The sequence below is a fragment of the Patagioenas fasciata genome, chromosome 3 (genome assembly GCF_037038585.1).
Source record: "Patagioenas fasciata isolate bPatFas1 chromosome 3, bPatFas1.hap1, whole genome shotgun sequence".
Lineage (NCBI taxonomy): Eukaryota > Metazoa > Chordata > Aves > Columbiformes > Columbidae > Patagioenas > Patagioenas fasciata.
In genome coordinates this window covers 85,473,939-85,496,433 of record NC_092522.1, presented here as the reverse complement: position 1 = coordinate 85,496,433, position 22,495 = coordinate 85,473,939, and the positions used below count along the sequence as shown (strand labels likewise).

Genomic DNA, 22,495 nt, shown 5'->3' with positions numbered 1-22,495 from the left:
TGATCATACTTAATAACATCCTCAAGCGTAGACACGGCTAACAAGTATCACAGACAGCAATTACTATTGTGCGCCAGTCACCCAGGTCGTTCTGACTCGGAGCTGCCAACACGCATTCGGCGAGTGCCTGCCTCCCACCTTTTCCCTCGCAAATACATTAACTTGCCTCAATATGGAACCAGAGTTTGTTCTGAAACTCTTAACAGGATCACTGAAAGAAAAGAAGAAAAATACTATAAATGATCCTCTGGACTGTTTCCAGAGTAGCATTTTCTCCTAGCAATTGCTTTGGAAGCAAGCCAAAAATGGGAAGTGTTCTTGCAAATGAGCACGCTACTATACTCAAGTACAAGTTATCATTTAATTCTTTTGTCAACATCAGTGCAGTTAGAAATTAAGAAGCCTGTTTAATAAACAGGTAGCTTGAATTCCAGTCACCGAACACAAATTTCTTCTCTATCAATCCCACCCATGCTCACGCAGCTCCTGTCCTTCACCCACTTCCCAACATACACTGCTTTATTTTTGGATACTTTCTCTCCTTTATTGAAACAGAAATAAAATTAATGTATTAATTACATCAACCAGGACTACATCTGTAACCAAGAGCAAGTTAACTAAGAAAAGGAAAAAAGTCAGTGACTCAGAAAAAAAAACATTAAAAAAACTCAAAACAGGCTTCTATGGGACACAGTGCTTAATAGTTTAAACAGAGCTTTAATACAGTCTGCTGAAGGGTTTTGTGGGGGCAGTTTTTCATATTACAATTACTCCTAATGAGATCACCCTCTGCAGTGTATGAGCCCTGATCCCTCCCCAACAGAACAATGAAAGATTTATGCAGGGCTACAAAGGCCTGATCAACTCCACCCACTTCACCTTGTATCAAATTCCCTCATAAAAACTCCCGAAGAACACAATCACACAATCATGGGGGGTTTTGTGCGTGTGTGTTTTTTTTCTTTCTTTTTTTTTTTCCTGAGGATAAATTATTAATAATGAGATACATTTATTTTTGTTTTAGGCTGCTCATAATCCTCTGTAAATGATTTTGAAGTCCTCACACAGACATCACAGTATCACAGTATGTTTGGGATTGGATTTGGATCTCAGATTCAGTGACTGCTGCCAGCTTTCTTTTTGAGATTTTGTGGGTTTCTCCTCTTCACATATTTGTGGTTATTTGGGGGGTTTATTTGTTGTTTGTTTGGTGGTGTTTTGCTTGTTTGTTTGTTTTTTCCCCCAGTTTTTGACTTACAGCATTTCTCATCAACAAATGTCTGCCCATCTTACAATGAAGATACGGTAATATATAACTTTTGTCATCTTATGATAAAAATGGTAGACCTTGTGTTAAATGTACATGAAAATATGCATCTTCAAACAAACTGCCTATTCTCTTGATTTTACTGTAAGCAAAGACAATGAAATATGCTCTCTTACTCTAAGCAGAAGCATCTTGCACATATAGCCACAGTGACAGCAATACTGAGGTATTATTCTAAGAACATGGGTAACTGAATCAGTCTGAATTAGAAAGAACAACTCAGTAGTCTCTGATTTGCTAGTATTTTGGGAAGCCAAAAGTTTAGAGCTAGTTTTATGTAAAAAGAAATTGTAGAAAGGAAAACATACTTTACTCTGGAACTTGACATTCTGTTTGAAAGATCTAAAATTATAATCTTTTGTCTGAATTTATACACACTTACAAACCTCAAACTCAGTTTTTATTATATATTTTTCCCATTACTAACCACGCCTTTTTCTTCCTCAGTTTTAGTTTCCTTATAATCCTGTCACAGTCCACGTGAAAGAAAAAATTGTTTAATTACTCATATCCAAGATTATTAATAGAATGTTCTGTGATAGGTATGACTTGCTCAGCAAGAATTACGAGGAACATAACCTTATCCAGTTTAAAATGTTAATCCTGAATCTAAATTTATAGTTCATACAACTTTAAATTTTCTTGTTTAAATTTTAAAATGCAGAATGCAACTGCTGATCTGCCTATCAAGAAAAGGTGACTGCTTTAGATTAGCCAGTGTGCAGTTTTCAGATCGAGGATCCAAAAATTTTTAAAGCAGACTGATGATGTATTTATCTTGAGAAAAAAAAAAAAAGCTCATAGAACATGACCTATAATGTACAATTAGAACAAGTTGCACGTTTACTTACGTTCACATGTGTCTCCTTTTTGCTGGTATCCCGCTTTGCAGATACATTTTCCAATAGGCACTAACCATTCTCCTTCTGCGCTGCAGTGCATCTTCGGCGAGTTCTCCGCCTCCTCTTCTGCACTGCTGACACAAGTTCCTCGCACTTCAACTAAGGAGGAAAACTCTGAGCCAGTCACTGTGTCAGGAAAAATAGCTAAGTTCTCAATGATGGACCAGCACTTCTTGTAGTAGACTTTGACAGAGACCAAAGCAATGCAGGCCCCTACATCCTGAAATGCAAGATAGAATCCTTTTTTGGACAAAGGTCCAATTTCTCTGACCTCTGTGTTAAGTTTCATTTTTCTCTCCCCAAGATCACCCTGGGTAAAACTTTCATCTGCTGCAATAGTGTCTATTTTTACATATTGGTTTTCTCGGATATTCCTGCCAGTGTCGTAGTCTGTTTCATAATAATACAAGTTAAAAGTTTCTTTACAAGTCCCCAGAACTCCAGGAAGACTGTTACAATCCCTCAGAGTGAATTTCAGTTCTACAAAAATCCTTTGTGCATTGCTTTTTGCAATCCAGTTAGTCCGCAGCCAGTTGTTTTGGTTTGATTCCATCACCTGGCATACCTGGTATGTTCGTATAGGAGTGTAGTTTTCATCCAGTCCACTAATTTCTTCCCACTAAAACAATAACAAACAGTTAGTAATACAAAACAAGTATGCCACCAGATGTAACTATTGAGTATTTTAAAAGGCTTCACACAAGTCTCCTCATTTTTTACAATATGGCTTCATAGAAGTTATTGTTAAAATACTCGTAAAGACCGAAATGAAGAAAATACATATTAACGCAGCTGCAGGCTCTCTCTCCGTCCACATCTTTCCCACATATAAAAACCTGCTAAAAATAATTTCCATATCACTGGCACAGTTGTAAAAGGGAAGCTTCAGAAGGCTGTCCCACGTACCAAGTTCCGATTACACACTGGGCTCTCCCACATTTTATTAAGGTCATGACAGTTTTGGGTAAGCAAAGACCAAAAAGAGGGAGGCAGCTTCACTTCCAGAGAAACCTAAAATCAGTGAAGTCTTAGAAACTGAAATTGCCTAGTGTTACAGTACATAAAACTTGTGCACATAAAACTTCCAGTTAAGCTTTCAGTTGTAAAGAAAGCATAGGACCAGGTCCTGAAACTTGCAAGTCATACAGTTTTAACTCCTGTATAATGAAAGTGGCATAGAGAGAGCGCAAAAGAAAAGAGACAATATTAAAAATGTGAAAGCAAGAAAATATTTTGGATATTCCCTTTTTTTCAGTCTACCTTCTGTTCTACTTACAAACCAAAGAAGGTAAGCAGGAGCTTCTCACTCCACATTTTGTTCAGTGGCTGCCTCCATGTTAAAATGAGTGAACTTCATTTAGTTAGGAGTTCAAATGAACCATGAGATTACATACATAATTAAGAAAAACCCACAAGACTGAAAGTTCACTAGTTCAAAGCCTGGGTTTTGTTGTTGTTCCCTCTTCAGGATACCAACTATTAAACAAACTGGTAAACATGTAACAATCCCAAAGTCTTCTACAGCCTTTGGTGGCATGGGAGTTTGCATCTCTGCAAAAAGCAAACCTTCCACAGGAATCAACCAGGTGGATCTGCCCAGGTCCAACCAATATAATACCTGTCTCTCAGCTTTTTCCACCTTTCTTATAACATTTTATTCACTACAGAAACCACAGCTATAATAAATTAGAGGTGTTTTTATTGTGCTATCCTCACCTGATGATACAGGCAACCATGGCACTTAGCCCTCTGGCCCTGTGTCAATAATGCACTTAAGCTCACGCTTAAGATCAATAACAGTACTTATGAGCTTAATGGTAAGCGTGTGCTTAAGTGCTTTGTGGGACTAGCATACTCGGCACCTCTGCAGGATGGAGCACTCACTGACATTCCTTATATCAGCAACCAAGCATGGAAGGCATTGGTTTCCCAGACTAGGGGCCATGCAGTGTACAGTACTTTGCAAGCCCATTCGACAGCAAATGAGATCATTTTAATGTTGGTCTACTGCTCCAAGAAAAAGCAGATGTGGCTGAACTGATGCTGGAAGTTATCACCACAAAATATATCATGGCTGCAGATGCTGAAATGCACAGAAGTTGTAAATATCAAAGCACATTTCAAAGACCCACAGTTAATATAGATGTGGTATGTATGGTATTATATTTGCATATGGTAGTAAATGATTGAAATATATTTTTAAATGCTCATGGAGTTAACTGAACTGATTGTATATGGAACTGTGTTAATCTCAGAACAGAAGAAAGTCTATCTTCGTAATAGATTTATTAGATCTGAATGAGTAAGATCCCTCACCCCTCCAAAGATCTAGTACAAAGAAGGAAAAGAAAAAAGGGACACTGGACTGAGGCTTTTGTCTCTGCCATATCAAAAATTTAAAAAAAAAAAAACCAAACTATAATTTTACCGGTTTTTATTTTCTGTTTCACATCAGGCAGTGTTGTGGGTTTTGTTCTGTTTTTTTGTTTTTTCTTTATGAGTTCATTTGGTTTTTGTTAGTTTTATTTTTATGTTGTGTAAGCAGTCAGTCCTCCCTCAAAACAACAGGTCAGATTCTACGACGAGATATTTCAGTCCAATGATGTATTGTATCTTTGAAATGAAAGTAACTCTAACACCATGCACAATAGAATCTGACTCCTCACATTTTGATGTGGACTGCTCCATCAAAACAAATCTTCAAACGCCCACATCCTCCCCCCCCAAAAAAAAATCATACTAAACACAAATGGAGTCAAAAGTCCATTACAAGAGCCTAGCTACTATGAGAGAGATTGTTATGCTATAGTCAAGGACTACAATACGAAACACTAAATTCAGATAAGAAATCCTGCTTTACCTTATCCCTAGCATTAAACACTGAAGTCTACCCTTCCATATTTTGCCATACATTAAGTATGATTTTCCTAAAAAATTAAGGAAATATGACTTATGATTCAATTATGTAACCACAAAGCTATTATTTTAAGTACTCCATTGGAGGTGTACCTGTTTCTCTGCAGGAAAAAAAAAAAAACAAACACCAGTACTTCAGGATGTTTTCACCTGGCAATCTGAGGTCATATTTCCTTAATGTCTCTTTAAAATGATCAATTCCATAACAGCTTTTACAGCAAGAAAATTCAACTTTTCTTTGTCCTGCAGCAACATTTGGTGATAGACATGTAATTCCATTTGAATGTGTCCTGTTCTATTGGTTTCAATATATGGTATTTTAACTTCTTGGTTATCTTAACAATACTTGAGATCATTGTTAGATGTAACATTTGCAGTTGAATGAGGCATTTAATGAGTGTCTGGCTGATATATTCCATACTGTGATAATGCAGTAGTTTGTCTTAAGAAGATTTTCTGTGTTTATTCCCATGAAGTCTTTATTGCCCAGCAGAAAATTCAGTAACTAAAATCAGAAAAACATTTATTTTCAAAATTATACTATTAAAATGTTACTTTTATGTTAATTTACAAGCAGCTATTCCTGACTATTTTTGTGCATAGGAACCAAGCCATTAGTTTTTATTTACTTTTAATTCCTGATTGAATTGGCTTCTACTTCTGAAAGTCGCCTTTTACTACTTGTTGAATTTGACTCTACTTTCGTCTTTCTATACACTGACATGTGTAACATGTGTTGACATGTCTTTCATTATCTACAGGTTAGCCTAATATAATTGCCACCAAGCTAATCTTTTAAATACCTCTGGTAAAGGCTTCAATCAGTGTAAAACACTAATGCCGAAGTTATTAGCCATCATACGTGTTGAGCTCGCATTATATTTTTTCTGAAGTCCTTAGATTTGTTTCCAGTTTATGCTTGTATTGATTTTACAATCTTGCTTTCAAAGAAAGACACTTTCATATTTTCATTCTTCTTATTTAAAGGATTTGTTACACTTTTCTATCCCCACTCACACTTCACGGTCTTCTGGCTCCAGATTTCTTAATGCACTGAAGATTAAGGGCCTGATCCCCCAAGTTATTTCTGCAAGGACCTGCAATGGATTCTGTAAGACTGCTTACAAGAGTAAGAACTGTCCATATAATTTATGATTTGTCAGACTGAGCTAAGGTAGGACTGAGCTAAGGCAGGACAATACACCCATCATATCTTTCTGAAAATGTTGTACCTCAAGGCTTGAGGAAGAAGGGTTTTTATGCCACTTTTAATTCAGTCTGAAAAGAACATTTCTCAACTTTACATATATAATAAATAAGACAATAACACCAAGGTTTCTAAATTCCTTATTATTTATAATTATGTACTTTACAATAGTGCATTTCAGGGAGCACCATGAGATTAATTTGTAAGCAAGCTGGAGGTGGCCTTAACCACATAATTCGTGCCTAGTTCCAGATATCAAGCTCCTCGAGAGTTGGGGATGTTTCAAGTTTGGAATGTCATTTCAAACACATCTGCAGTATAAATGTTTTTATTTTAGAGCACTTCAATCTGTGCTATTCAATTACAAAGAAAACATCGTAAACAAATTTATGATCACCCATTATACCAAAAATGAAAAACATATTTTTAGAAAGTTTCCACAGAGAAGTTAATTCTGCTGTTTCTAAAGGAAGAAGGAAAAAGTGGTTTAAAATACTGTGTTATAAATATACAGAGCTTTCTGGTACAGCACAAAGGATTACACTACAAAACATAAAGCTACCAAGAACACTTAGGTGAGTTTCTAAAGTGACTCTTACTTTCAATTAGCTTGTACATTTGTACACTGTAGGTACACCTTAGGCATGCTTCTTTCCATTCTAAAAATGACAAAGCCATAAACACTTGGTACAATTACTGAGAGAAATATGAGGGCGAGCTAGTTTAAAGCAAGTCTTTCAATTGCTTTCGTAAAATAACTACTCTTCCTTAGGAAGTTAATTTCTGCCTGGAGTACTTACCCCATTGGGAGGAGAGGAAATCCATTCCAACTCTGTCTGTTGTGCTTTAGAGTCCAGCAATATTACTAAAAAAAAAAAAAATCCACTGTTTGTTAAATAAAAGTGGGAATATAGAAACACATATTTTTTTATACAAATTAATAATTTTTTCTTCATATTAAAAAATTACCTGCAACCACAACTACGCGTTTTTTTGTAAATAGATGATTAAATTATTATGTAGCATCCACATATAAGCAGATATTCACTAATCTTAACCATTTCACTGCTTAAATCAAATTCTATTGTTTTTCTTAGTGCTCTAAGGTGTTACTAATCAGTCATTAAGAAGCATGCTTCCTTCACCTCCTTTGTCATAAGGACATTTCCCATATGCTGGTTATTACAAAGAGCTTAAAACAAACAAATACACATAAATACTTCAACACTTTTCCAAACTGATTTAGACAGGACTAGTCTATACCTTACCAGGAGTTGCACTGCAAAATCAATGATCTATCTGAGTTTGTAAGAAAAATATATGTCCCTTAGGTGGTAAAACTGTAATTCTATAAACAAATAACAATCAAGAATATATAAAATAAGATACTCTGCAATTACCTTATACTTTTCATACACAAAATACTACATACACTATATCAGACTAGTTCATTTTATGGTAATGGCTTACTAAGATCTTAATGTCACTCCGGTGACACTTCTATAAAAAGAGACATCAGTTCTAGTAGCACTGCAATTGTTTTCAGCTAAATGTAACCCTGTCTCCAAAAGTGGTTAATCACAGCCTAATAAAACAACCTAATAAAACAAATCTGAACATACTTTACAGCACATATTGGAGATTATATTACTGATTACCTCCAAACATGCATTTCTATATATGTCTTATATTTCAGTTATAGCTATAAGCTTCTTTCTTAGTGTTATCAGTGTAAGTTTCTGTAAGACTTCCAAATGGTACATGTTAATCTGTAACAAAAAAAATAATAATTAAAAAAAAAAAACTTAAATAATCTTCTGCAATACCTTCTTTCAAACAGTCAAAGCTGTAGAGTGATCAACCACATATCTAGGTTTGGTACACTTCGAAGATTCCTTCTTCAAAGGTGCACATTTAACTTCACACTTCCATTTGATTAAATGAAAAGTAGCATTTTAAATTTAAATCTATTCAGTATATTTTTGGCTATAAAGCTATTTATAACTTTATACGCTAGCATTTAAGTACTGATACTTCATTGCATGATTTAAGGCTGTAACTTGAAGCAACTTTTGTGGGGTCTTTTAAAATGGTTATTATTCTTGCTTCAGCCCTTTGTCCTAGTAGAATTTAACACAAAATTTCAGTGAATTACTAGAAAGATGACATGACCTTAAAAATTATTTAGAGGTTCATACAGTAATATCTGGAATGTTAGGTGAACACAAAACGGTAGCTTCCAGGCCTGAATTTCAGTAATAAAGTGGAGCTACTCAATAAAAAAGTTAGTCTCTCTCTAGAAAGATTATCTGCTTATTTCATTAAGCTTGGATTCCAGGGGCTTTACTTTGTAACACTTTCTATAGAAAAGCAGGTGGTGTATGTGGTGGTTTGTTAAACCAGAACATTTATAATGGTCCTGGGAAAAAAAGGTACCACGAAAAATTTAACTGTTTCGGCACCAGCACAACGTCCCATGGCTGTGAATCGTACTTATTATTTGGCAGCAATTCTCCATCACATAGTAACGACCGGACTCATTCCAGAAAGAAAAGACAATCAGCAAATAAACATAAAACCCTGCTCTGCAAACACCCCTTGCAAAGAAAACGTTGCGTCTCCGTGTGGCACCGAAAGTGGCTGGAGAAGAGCTTTCCAGGCCACCGGCGGGTGCGCTGCTCCCAGCCCGGACCCCGCAGCGCTGGGACGCGATATGGGGGAAGCTCGGGGACTGTGCCGCGCTCCGCGTACGCCACTGGCAGCCGCGCACACATGCGCAGCCTCCAAGGTGCCGGCGCTCCGCGGAGGCGCAGTGGGCCGCGCTCCACGTGCGGGGGAGGCGCCGCTCAGGGCTCCTTTCGGCGTGGCGGCGGGACAGAGAGCGAAAGGAGGCGTAAAACCGGCGGGCGAAGCGCGGGAGCGCGGCCGTAGGGCGCCGCGCAGGCGGGGAGCAGCGGTCACTCGCCTCCGCGGGAAGGCAAACCACGCACTCCGCCCCGAGAGATGCGCGGGGCTGCGCAAAGGTGGCAGTGCTTCCGCGCGGGACGTTGCGACCGAGCAGCATTGCTACCGCGGCAGCTCCCGCCACACCCCGCCAGCCCGGCAGCTGCCGTTTTGGGGAGGGACCGTCTGGGACAGCAGCCTCGGGACGGAGCCCCGAGGGTTCGTAAACCACTGGGCGGAGGGATAGGACGTCCTACCCGGGGAGAGCGGGCCGCAGCGCCCCCGCGTTTGCGCTCGCCTCGAGGGTCCCAGCCGCGGCGCTGGCTGAGGGCTCCGCAGGTAACGCGATCACCCCCTCTTCTTGGAGAGCCAGGCGGACCCTGCCCCGCTCTTCTCCAGCATCTCACCGCGGCTTTTATTTAGCTACAGAACGGGAACTCGGAAAACTTTTCGGCCTCTCATCCCCCCAAACCCTCTTCCGCACCCAGCAGGGAACGGTAGGAAACTGCGAGGGGCTGCTGCTGCCACGCGCCCTTCGGCGAGGCCGGAGGTGAAGCTGAAAAGTTACTTTTTTTTTTTTCCTCCCTCGTTCGTTCTTCCGCGGGAGTTCTCTGCGCTTGTAGCAGGTAGCCGCTATCAATCCCTGTCTGCCGCTCGCCCCCTCCTGACCCTCCTTTGGCTAGGTTGATTTTCTCCAAACATACACAAACACGTATACACTTATATGTATAGTTGCCTGTATATACACATCCGTACACGCATTACACACACAAACACGAGGCAGACGACCGCCGGGACGAACCGGCGCAGCCCCGATCGCATCGCAATCTGGGGGGCAGAGCGGGGCATGCAGCCCGCACCCTCCCTGCCTGTCCGGCCCTTCCCTGCTCCCCAGTCCACGGCCACGCGTTAGAACTCCCCGTGTGGGGGTCTCTGTGCTTTACAGCCTTTCCAGATAAACTTTCGAAATTCTGCTACAGAAAGGCTCTCTCCTCTAACCTCGCCATCGCCTTCTTCTCTTAATGGCAGAAGACATTTTAATTGAAGGATTTTTTTAAGCTCCAGTCACAAGCTCTAAATGGTATTTTACTGCATGCCAACGGTTTGATGAAAAATATTGATGTATTCGGCTGAGGGGGTAAAGCCCCCAAACGCATACATATGCGGAGACACCGAAACAGATCTCGAGTCCCCCTTCCCTGTCGTTGTCCCCCCCGCCCCGAAGATGGAGACGGACCTTTGCCTTTGGCTGTCAAATGCGAGCAGGGCGCTCCTTTAAATCATTTCAGATTTTCTCAGCGTGAGAAAAGAGATTCCCAAATGGACTTTGTGAATTGATTTTATACACCTCCATCAGTCTCTGATAGAAAACTGCTTGTTTTCTCTCTGTGCGTGGGGGAAACAAATGTCCAGGGTTCGCCTTACACAGATACCAGTGTTGGATTGATGGGAGCCGGAAAGCCTCGTTGTGATACGCAGATCGCGTAAAACATTCATCCCTAAACCTCTCCCTCTCTCCAGCCATGCCGAGAGAGAGCACACACGTTGCAGAGACACGACGCCAAGATGTATGTACCCTCTAAATGCATGCCGAGCCTAGGTGTCTAGGAGGTGCAAATCTAAACCCCGATGCTCCTTCCCACCGCCTGTGCACGACCCTGCGGGACCGGAGCGCCGCAGGCCCCCGGAAGGCAGTGGTGAGGAGCTGCCCCGCAGCCTCAGCCCCACGCCATGCCGTGACTCCCACGAAACGTCCCGAGCCCTAAAACTCAGTCCTCAGCCCCTACAGCCCCCGCCCGGGGAGCAGCGAGGTAACACCCCCTCCCCGCACCTCGTCAGGAGGGTTAAGGCTGCCACAGGAGAGCGAGGCTCCCCTGCACGGATCCTCGGCCGGGGGCTGTCTCCCCAGCTCCATGCCTTTTCATCACGTGCAAATACCTCGCAAACCTGATTTCTGAGAGCAAAGGCAGTTGTCCCGGTCTCTCACACATACACACGCACACCCTCAGTGAATGCCTTGCTCTTTCCTCCCTCCCATCTCAACTAAAAAAATGTCTTTTCTTTTAAGGGGGTCTGACAAGGAGCTCTCAGTGGCAGGCAGGTCCTCAGCTAAGCCACCACACAGAGTTCGTGTGCAAAAGCAATAAATAAGCCCAAACTTTTGTTTTCCGCATCACCTTACCTTCTTTTGCAGCCTGTGCTTCCCCCGTGTGTGCAAAGCGGAACAGCCAGATGGAGCACAAAATAATCCAAGAAGGGAGCCTACTTTGGAAAACCATGGTGCAGGAGCGGGGTGATTTTATATTTCTAGCTATATATTTCTAGACACTGCCGCTGCCGCCGCTTGGTGGGTGCTAGAGGACGGTGGAGAATTTGCTCTGCTCGTCTCTGGCCCGGCGCTCCCTCCCTCCCGGCTGTCTTTCTCCTCCTCCTTCTCCTCCACCCCCTCCTCCGCGCCGCTACCCGGCTCCCGCACCAGGCCGGCCGCTCGCCAGCCCCGACTGCAGCCCGGCCGCCCGCACCGCACTCCGGTAATATCAAATAGGGCGAGGGGGCGGGACCGCAGCGGCACGGCAGCCCGTCCCTCAACCTGACTGACGGCCGCCGTCGGCCAAACAGCAGCGACCCTCAGCGCCCGGCGGGCCGAGTCGGCTCCTGAGTCGTCCCGGCTGGGAGGGCGGGGTCGGCGGTGCCGCCCAATGAGCGTGCGGGGGGTGTCGGCTTGCCGCCGGTGCTGGGGAGCCGCTGGCTGTGAGCGGGGCGACGGCGGCGGGACCGAGGGGCCGCGCAGCGCCGAGCCAAGCAGAGCCGAGCCGAGGCGAGCCGGGACGGGGACACTGGGCCCGTCCGGCACACGAGGGCTGCCCCACACGCCTGGAGGTGGCTGACCGGCTGGCTTGTTCTCTTAGCGAGTGGGGCGGCCGGCGCTTGGTGCTCTCGCCCCGTGCCGCCCCGCTGGGGTAGAGAGCGAGGGGATCCTGGCTGGGGCCCAGCCCAACCCGCCACCGGCGGGTCCCGGCTCTGCCTCCGGTGCCGTGCCCGGCCGTGGCCCAGCCGAGCACGCACCGGGGCTGCTGCCACCGAAAGGGGAAACTTCGTGACGAGCTGCGGGATGGTGCCCCGGGACACTCCTCTGCCAAAAGTGAAGTTCCTCAGGGCTGACATCACTTGGGCTCCCTTCCCTTTGTTTCATTTGGGTTCTCTGTCCCCCGTCTCCGATTTTCCCCAGATGCGAAGAACAGGGTAATGACAATTTAGGTCGTATTTGGGGGGGTAAGAAGCGATTGCTCCCCCAGCCCCCCCGTCGTGTGTAACCTGAAGCGAGGGTAATCAGCTAACAATGAGACAATTTAAATAGAAGGGCGAGGGGAAAAAAAAGCAAAACCCCAGGGAGAGACGAACTTGCCAAATCCCTTTTGTCAGCGCTCACCCTACGGGCGGGCCCAGCAGCGCTTTTCCTGGGGACCCATTACCCATTATGCCCCCACCCCTCCGTTTTCCCTTGCCCAAACCCAGCCTTACTCCTTCAACGAGTGAAAACAACAGAACGACACAAAAACTTACCGTTCCCTGACGGAGGCTGCGGAGCGGAGCCCGGTGCGACGGGCACCGTGTCTCCGCCGGACTCGGTGGGACCGCTCCTCTCCCCGGCCGCGGCGGGACAGGGGCCGGGGCCGGGACCGGGACCGCGCAGGGCCCGCGGCAGGAGGCGGTGGCCCCGGCTGCGCTCCACGCTCCGCGCCCCCTGCGGAGCCCCTGCCTGGCCCCTGCCTCTAACTCTGCCCTGGGCACCTTCCCGGGGCTGATGCTGCGCGGCTCGGAGCGGGTTTTGTACAGCTCTATTAAAAGTGCATCGCGGTGTCCTTTCGGAGAATAGAAATGCGATGTAAACGGAATAAGTGATTGTTTTCCCGGACGCAGGCTAAGGCAGCGAAGCGCGGGGGATGTATTTGCAATTCGCTGGCAAGATTTTGCGAGAATCCTAAACAATCCTTGCGCAAATGGGGACTCCGATACAGAAAATGTCATGCCATAAATGGAAATTTAATTTGGGCGCGAGGGAGGGTTGTTTATGGGAACTTTAGGTAGATACGGCAAAATTTGAATTCATATTATTAATAATATTCTCAACACTGTCGGATAAACAGCCACCATACTCCGGGCTTTGAGCATTTTCGCTGTGGTCTCCTTGTTTCATCTGAGAATGGTGTGGAGATAGCCTCAAAGATGCACTGCGTTCGTTTCACTTGCTGAATAATTAATACTCATGTCTTACAACATGACAGTTTTTGCGTTTCATTCAGAATGCTCTTTTGATACTCTGGATACTGTGATTAGTGTAGGCAAAGTACACGCTCTTGATTCTCTTGTCCTCTCTCATCTCTCATTCTCATCCTCATATGTGCTGTCAGAGAGGGGAGCTGAACCGAACAGTGAGTTTGCTTGTCTTCTTTTAAAAACACTATTTTGTTTTGAATACTGACATGGAGGTATTGTGTAACTTGTTTGCAAATTTTCATAAATAAAGTTAGTTTTAATGTGGCATACGTTGTAGCAGTGAGTAAAGCAGATGTAGGAAGTCCTTAACACACTTAGTCCTCTCTGATTTCCTAGCATAAAGTGCAGGCATTTCACTGCAACATCATTAACCCACCCCAAAAATTTAACCTGCAGAATGTATTAATAAAGTTATTTGTATTGAGACTTTGAACAACTATGTTCATAAAAACACAGGAACTTACTAAATGAACAGGTTGAGAACAGAAATGCTCAAATGGTTATATAGTGTTGGGCCAGACACTTATTTTCTTCATCACCTGCATTTATACAGGCTATATTGTACTATATTATACAAGCAAATATTGTATGTGTATAATATCTGTATATGATCTGTACACATATAAGGATACTTAAAATTATGTGAATGTATTCACCCCAGAAAGTATAGATGTGCACATGACTGAGTGTATAAAGAAATAAGAAATTAAGAATAAAGGGTGTGTATTTATCTTCCTAATTAACTAATTTTAAATACCTTGTCTTCGTGATATTCCTAAAATGAGCTAAAGATAACATATTATAGGTAATTGCTTTTTTAGCAAATCTGTTTTTTTTCCTCTTCCTCTGCTTCCTTGTGGTGTTCTCTAATACTTGTATTCTGTAGGATGCACAGCCTGTATTGCGTCTCATCCAGCTGAGAGTTGGATCCTCTGTGAACAAAAACAGAAAAGAGAAATATTATAACTGAACTACAATCTTCAAGCTAAATGGACCACAACTTTCAGATTTGGTATCACATTCCCTGAGAGAAGAAAAAAAAAAAACACAAAAAACACAAAAACCAACCAACCAAACAAACAAAACAACAACAACAAAACAATTAAAAGGAAAACAAACTGGGAACATCATTCAACTGAATGTACCACAGTTTAGACATCACCAAAGTAAGTGGTTAACTGTAACAGAACAATGTAATCAAAGAGACTAAGGTTGCTTTTTTGCTTTATTCTGTTTTGTCTTTTTTTCTTACTCGAATCTGTAGGCCAGATTCTGCATTTATTTAAGCTTGTGTGTAGTGAGAATGGCTTTCTTGTTGTTACCTGGCTTCTCTTTTACTGATATCAGCGTGATACTAGCCGAGCTTCCCTATACTGAATTGCAATGGTCTAAGCAGACTTTGGAGAAATATTTAAAGAATTTTCTCTGTAAAATTGGCTAACTCTATCTTCACCACATAAATCAATATGAAATTGTGATACAAGAAATATGGGATGAATTCTAAGGCTATACAAGCATATGTAAGGAAATGAGCTTGGTTTGAAAGTAGTTATGAAATTCTGTTTTCACAAATCCGTTTTTGAAGGATTCCAATATTCTTTCCTGTGCAGGGATGAAGCGAAATTTCAATAGCTTCAAAAAATTGTTGAAGTTTAGCCTCAGACATAGTTAATGAAAATGATATTGAGTCTGGGTTCTGTCCACACAAGAATGACCCTTAAAACTGGTTTTGACCAAAAACATGTGAAATACGTTTTACAGAAGTAAAAATAGACACTAAGCTTCAGTAATACAAGAAGATATATTTTTTTTAAACTCTCAACTGGGTCATTTATGATCATAATCTAAGGAATCCCTTTACTTGTGTACTAGATTTTCTATGAAATACGTACACATGTTTGTAAAAGTTTTGTCATTTTTTGGTAGAATTTTTACTATAAAAATGCAGTGGCTTCATGGCATTTGACTTTTAAGTAATATGTGTATAATAAATCATTATATGACATTTTGCATTTAATCTTCCAGATGTAATGGCACGTACATTCCAAACCCAGATCAGAGATGACTGTTCCGTTCGGTGTCAATTTCAGATCTTCTGGTGGATTTGTAAGTCAAAGTAGCTCTATTATAGTAAAGAAGGGAATATATTAATTTAATATTACTGGTTCATACAGTAATTGTAGAGAATTTGGACTGACTTGTTTGAAAAGCATGCTCATATGAAAAATCCTTTCTATTGCTGAATTTTTTTTTTAAACTATTTTAGCGCAAATCAAAAATGGTGTTATAAAGCTTCACACTTTGAAGTCTTCACATGCATCAGAATGGTCATAACAATTCATTGCAAATTTTCTCTCAGGGGGTCTAAGGTGCTAAATAGCTATTTAACTTCTGTTTTTCAAATCTATGCATCTTCAATACGCTTGAAAAACACTGTCCAGAAATAGAGATGAGATGGTGTACCATCTTGCTATGTAATGGAAATTAAATATATTCTATAGAACACCACAAATTCACATTAAATACATAAGTGAACATGAAATGCCTCTGCCTTTCCCAAGGAACAGCATCAAAGAGTTCCACGAGGTCCAAAAAAATGCTGCATCTGGGTCCTGTAAGACTGCTTCTCCTGATAAATCTGAATTTGAAAACTGTTTTACTGAGGAGTAAGAGCCACTGGAGAATATACTACCTCTGTGTTGATCACTCCTCAGAGTCTGTTACTACATCTTATTGTGCTGCAGACCTTCCCCTGGGAAGCCCGAGCAGAGCAAGCCGGTTCCATCATCCTGCAAGGACATGTGGGGATATTCAGAAAGGAGATAATTTCTATGGCTTATTTATGAATGTCTTTCTGCCCAGGTGCATCAAGAAGTAACATAAGCACATTTTTTACTTCAATACCCTATAAGTTTCAATTTTTCTACATTGTTTGTCATACTGAAAGTTGCGCACAGAAGAGCCTGATCGTAAGGGTAACTAATTCATATTTTGTTAATTAGTTGTAAGTAGTAGATAAACTCTAGCAATATGCTCCAGTGAGGCTGGTATCTTCCTGTTCTCCTTGAGTACAAGTGACATCTGATCACTTCCATCTGTGACAGTCTCAGATTCTTCTTTCAGCCCAGCTGAGGTGAAAAATCAGGCCCAGTAGATTTCCTGTTTCCATATATTACCTTCTCTTACAGTCAGACTCTATCTCTCAGTTTCCTTATGGTTCCGTGAAAGAGCATGGAAGAGGAAAAAAAAAAAAATCTCTCAATCTCCCTTCTGTGTTAGGAGGTAGGAGGGGGAAGGATAAAAGAACAGATGCAATAACCCTTTTTTAGTTTTGAAAGAGAAACTACAGATTGCAATGGCAGGAGTTCCAGTGCTTTCACCTCTAGATCCAGGAAGTGTAGTGATGTGGAGCATCACTACTGACAGGAAAGCTGCCAGTGTGCATGGGAGAAAGTGTTCCTTGAAGCAGAATAATTTAAGAATTGTATTCCTCAGGAGTACAACCCTCTGCAGATTTTCCTCTTTGCCATCTCTCACATATTCTTATACTCTGTCAAGCTGCTATATGCGTATACTACCACTTCTGTAGATATATCTCCTCTCAAAAGTGATCTCTCATCATCCACTGCAGGTAAAACAGATTCCTAAGAATTGATACACATATCAATTTAGGGTAGATTTTTTTTCTTATATATATACTGAGATAGCCGGTGCTTAGCAGATATGTTAAATCACAATACCTTACATATTTTATTTTATTTCCTTCAAATGTGGAAGTTCATGTGATAGGGAGTTTTGTGGGTAAGTAATGATGTATGCAGAACACATTTACTTTTGGCTTCAATTTGCCAACTGTAGTTTCAGGATGTGATTTCTTTGGTATTTACTGTAGTGTGACAAAGGTTAATAGAAGTACCTAACCAACTGTTTTTATACAGTCAACTCTGGTTTATCTAGAGTAATAATATTGTAACACAAATGCAGGGATGATGGAAATCCTCTGTAAAATTAAGCTACATGACTGTATAATGAAGAAGAAAGGTTTTGCTATATTTGACCCTAAAGGGCAAGCTAACACCTGCCTGGATCAGTAAATGCAGACTGAGAAATAAACCACAATATTGCAACACTGCCTCTGGACCCCTCCTGTCCCTCATGCAACCAGATTAGCTCTCTGTGTCCCCACAATAAAGTGCACCACAAAATGGATAATTTCACCTAGTCACCACTGACTGGGTTCTTTCTTTATTTCTATTATTATTATTATTATTATTATTATTATTATTATTATTATTATTATTATTATTATTATTATTATTTCATGTACATTTATCAACTAATTTCTTAGTTGTCTCATGTCTAAAGCCTCTGTTCAGATAATGCTTTCCTCTGGTAAGCAGTTCCATCGATCTAGGTGAGAGTTAGGTGCTACTCTAGCTGAATGAGAGTGACACTCTTAGGTAAACACTAAGTATCTTTAAAGCTCCTTCAGATGGAAAACACTTCATTTCAATAAATCCTTTATTTGTTCTTTTGTACATGTTTTTCTTGAGGAGGTAATTTGAACTGTAAGCAATAAGGAGAGTTAACTGACATGGTGGGGAGTGCTTTTTTTCGTACATGATTTTTGTTGGTGTGTTTTTTTGTTTGTTGATTCATTTTGTTGTTCTTGTTTTTTGGTTGGTTGGCTGGTATTTGTTTGTTTTGCTGGGTGGTTTTTTTGTTTGTTTGTTTCAGTGGTGTTCTTGGGTTTTTACATTGGTTTTGTTTTTGTTTTGTTGAGCTTGTTTTGTTTGGTTTTATTTGGTTTAGTTTCTTTTTCCAATGATGGCACAATAAGCAGTTGTCACTGAGCTATAGTGTTGCCAGTGATGTCTAGGTCTATCCCTTAAATGGTTGCAATAAATTTAAAGCCCCTCAATGTGATTGAATACTTTTTTTTTTTTTCTTCTTTCTAGTGAATAACATGGCAGCTATCTACAGTAATTCATCTGTCATTGTGTTACCCAGTTGCTTAGAGGTAGGGTTTCTAATCCACTGCATAACCTTCCTTAATGCTGGCTAACCTGAGTAACCTTTTGTCACATAACTGTCTACAACTTCTACAATAGGTAATAAATATATTAAACTGTGCTACTCATAGTACATATCTTGGAGTACCCTATAATTTGCCTGGTTTTATGATGAAATCAACCATTTATTTGTTAATGCACTTTGTTTTCCATCTCATATCCAGACATCTTTTAGGAGACTCAATTGACTATCTTGTATCATTTTATTTGAACTTCTATTTTTTCCTTTTTAGTAATACTATCCAAAACATTAAAATGAAAGGCAACTGTAATACATGAATTAACTATGTCCCTTTGCTTTTAAATATTGTTCTTCATCACATTTTTAAACATAAGCAAATATTCAAGTAACACTACATGAAGGGAAATTAATTAGTACAGCTGGCAGACTCAAACTTAGAAAAAAAAAAAACAGATTTATGCTGTCCATGAGGTAATAAGATTTTGTATTTTTTTCTACATCTTTTATTAGTCCAGAAGCTACCAGGGAAATTTCTATAATTGCTGTATTACAGTAGTAAGCCCAATAGTAAGAAATCAACTTACCTAATTGAACTTCCAGTGTTAAGAAAGAAAAAAGAAAAGTGCCCAACACCAGGGCATCTGCCAAGGACATTTCAGCAGAAATTAGCTTCCTGAATTCTAGGAGAAAAACTCCACACAATTTTTTTCCTTCTTCAGTGTTAACATGTATCTTCTTAATCATCCCATATGGGTAGTGGGAGTTTGTTTTTCCCCCAAATGGGCACAGAGTTCTCAATGAATGTTGCTACCCAAAGAAAAAAAAAAAAAAGCCACCAAAAAACCCCACAACAAACCCAAACCAAAACAACAACAACAAAACCACCAAACCCCCCCACCTATTAAAATTTATGGTCAAGGGACATGGCAGGCTGAGAAAGCATTAACTCACCTTTGTGTCATTCTGATTTGGTAAGCTGAAAATGTCTTCAGTGTACCCGAAAGTGCTCTGGAGGCCTGTAAAATTATGACGCACTCCTAAGGCTGCCTGGTGCACTGCAGGACCAGTTTCAGTCTGTGCCGTCTGCTGCCCTGTCCCATCCCATCCTTCCTTCCCCTAGCTTTGCCCCTTGCCATGATTTGCAGTGCAGTGCTTTAAAAGCTGCCTTCCAGCATGCCTGCACAAAGGCTTTCCTCTCTCAGACAGAAACATTGATTGTAGGGCTTTAATGCTATTCCAGCCTCTTTGTCCTGCCATAAAATGTGCCTTGCATATAACCAGCTGTAGCATAATTAAGCTAGATTTTAGGTGCTTAATCAGGCTCAGCAAAATAACAGTTTGTCACATTCCTTCCAGCTGAAATCAGTACATAGTTATAAGTCTACACTGCCTCTACTGTACCTGTGAGTAACTGCTGTCAGCTGGCAAGAGCTTCATATGAATTTGGATTCACTAGATTAATTTAAGATACTTTTCCTTCAAAACAAGTACTGTACTGTATCTGTTCAGACTGAGACTTTTCAGTACATTTATTTGTCAAATATGCATATGTATGTGTCTACATACATAATTTCCTCATAAATTCAGTAGTTGTAGATAAATGGAATGTAGAGATAATATAGTTTCATGCACGCAATACTGTGTACAGAGGGCCAGTCCGTTATCTCCTGTGAAATGACATAATTGCAACAACATTATGCTAGTTGGGGCTTGTTGACAAGAATTCATGCCAGTTACATAATTAATTGCAGCATATTCTAACCTACTGAAGTTTATGCATATTTTTAGGCATGGCTTGTACAGTCCCAGTGATTTCTGCTTACAAATTCCCTTTATACGTGCCCTCAGATTCCCCCTGGATATGCTCCTGTCACCATGTCACTTTGAGAATCACTGCTTCAGTTCTTCTATCTATGCAGTTCTCATAGAAGTCAGTGTGGGATTCAGATGCACACAGGTAGTAAGGCTGGATGCTGGGCAAAGCATGGTAGATTCTGAGCTCTTCTAACAGTCCTCTGCACATCCTTCTGATAACCAAGTTCTGTGAGCCTCAGCCTGACCTGATATGAGCCCCTAGAGTTAGCGTCTTTATGCACCTGCTAAGATTTCTACCTTGAGATGAGCTGTACCATTTAAATATTTCAAATTGTGTTTGTATATATATATATGAAAACATATAATATCGAGTATCTGGGTAATATTAGAGGGGTTTTGGCTGGTTGTGTTTGTTTTTGTTTGTTTGTTTGTTTGTTTGTTTTAAATAAGAATTCTGTAGGTTTTTGTGGGAATGGAGAACTCTCCACCTTTTCTCCACGTAGCCACCAGGCTAGTTTTGTTAGGAGACCAGGGCTTATTGCTGAGGATATCTGCCATGCAGTCGAGACAGTAACCCACAGTGGGATTTCAGATGTTAGAACTGTCTTCTTCTGCACATCCTCATTGAGATATTGTACCAACTGTCACTGTGAAATACCCTCTCTCGCCCAAAGGCATGGCCGGTCTACATGACTCCACTTGCTCACTGTTCTGTCTCTATTTCAAGACTGTGCAGGAGAAACGAAAGGAGTAAGGGAAGATGAAGAGTACAGCTTGTATTATCTATGCCTTATCTTCTTTTCTCACCCTCAGTTTTGCTGTTCATATGGACTTAGTGAATTCTCAGAAAGGTGTAACTTTGATTTCAAAGGTATCTGTATCCAAATGATGGAAAGCCGGAAGAGTTCACAAGGAGGCTAAAATAACAAGATTGTTTAAAAATGACATTTGCTTATGGTTTTAACTGTTGTGTCTCTCTAGCATGCAGATATTTGTGATAACCCCACTTAGCTGACAGTTAGGTCATATTAATCAGGCTACTTCTATAGCTGCTTCTTTCTATCTGCAACTTCATATCGTTCTCCAAAGGAATTCTGCAGTTGTGGACACTGTAGAGACAGGAGTAATTTGGCAGTGCTTTGCTGAGCTGTGTTAAGTTGTTTTGCTATATGGAAAGAATTTAATTAGCTCACATCAAAGTTGCATCACCTTCAGTGGCAGGTAAAACTGGTGTGTAACACTATGAGCTGAATCAATTTAAACTGATATAAAACTCTGCAAAACTAGATTTCAATGGACTGCTTAATGCAGCTCAGAAAAGCAAATCCCAGCACAATATAGCATGCAAAGTGAAATAAATGAATGAAAACTGCATGATTAAATGCTTTCATCTGGAAATTTCATTGCAATATTCAGAATCTCTACAAATTCTTCTAATTCATCATACTCTTTGTTTATTACTAATAAATTAACGTGCTGATGGAAGGAATTCATTACCCTTTCTACACACTTCACTAGTTGCAGGTCATTTATTAATCTGTGTTATCTGGTAAGACTAAAACCAGCTGTAATTACATTGTTAAACATTGATTAATAAGCAGCCCACATCACTAATATACGCAAGAAGCAAGATAAAAAATCTTTTTAAAGATTTAGAGCAAAATTTTAACATTCCTTTGGGAATAAGGAAATCTGGATCTTCATCAATATTCATTTTTGTAGGATTCCATTTGCTTGTATAGCTGTATCTCTAAACACCTTTTGGAAACAGATTAACAAGCAAATTCAATTACACTAGGGTAAACGAACTGCATTCACAAAATTGTATTAATGCACTAAGTGAACCATTTAGAATGAAACATTTTTTTTTAAATAGTCTTCAGCTAACCGTTCTTTTTTTGTTTTGTGTTCTTAGTTCAATCGCAATTAAGTACACATCTATTTTAAACCCATTTATATTTCACAGATTTAAAAACAATTGAGCAATTTGAAATACATTATTAAAAATACTGTAGATTTCTAGACCCTGCTTTTGTAGGCTTTCAATAAAATCAGTTTGATTGAAGTGACACA

The 22,495-nt window shown here is 40.7% G+C and overlaps 1 protein-coding gene and 1 long non-coding RNA gene across 9 annotated transcripts in view; one reads left to right on the top strand and one right to left on the bottom strand.

Annotated features, from left to right (window-relative positions):
- The window catches only part of EPHA7 (EPH receptor A7), a 163,412-nt gene extending 150,419 nt beyond the window's left edge, over positions 1–12,993 (bottom strand). For 7 of the 8 annotated variants that reach the window (XM_065836015.2, XM_065836020.2, XM_065836016.2 and 4 more), the window contains exons 1-3: positions 11,478–11,791; positions 7,153–7,217; positions 2,179–2,848 (exon numbers count right to left, since the gene is read on the bottom strand). In XM_065836015.2, coding sequence (XP_065692087.1) covers positions 2,179–2,848; positions 7,153–7,217; positions 11,478–11,574 — 832 coding nt within the window. In that variant the 5' untranslated portion in view covers positions 11,575–11,791. Of the gene's footprint in view, positions 1–2,178; positions 2,849–7,152; positions 7,218–11,477; positions 11,792–12,859 lie in introns of those variants that run through there. The other variant, XM_065836021.2, reaches the window with a different exon arrangement.
- Positions 12,994–14,227: 1,234 nt separating this feature from the next.
- LOC139827610 (uncharacterized) lies at positions 14,228–17,812 on the top strand. The gene is made up of 3 exons (XR_011738444.1): positions 14,228–14,739; positions 15,599–15,679; positions 16,135–17,812. It is a non-coding gene; the product is annotated as an uncharacterized lncRNA (long non-coding RNA).
- The last annotated feature ends 4,683 nt before the right edge of the window (positions 17,813–22,495 follow it).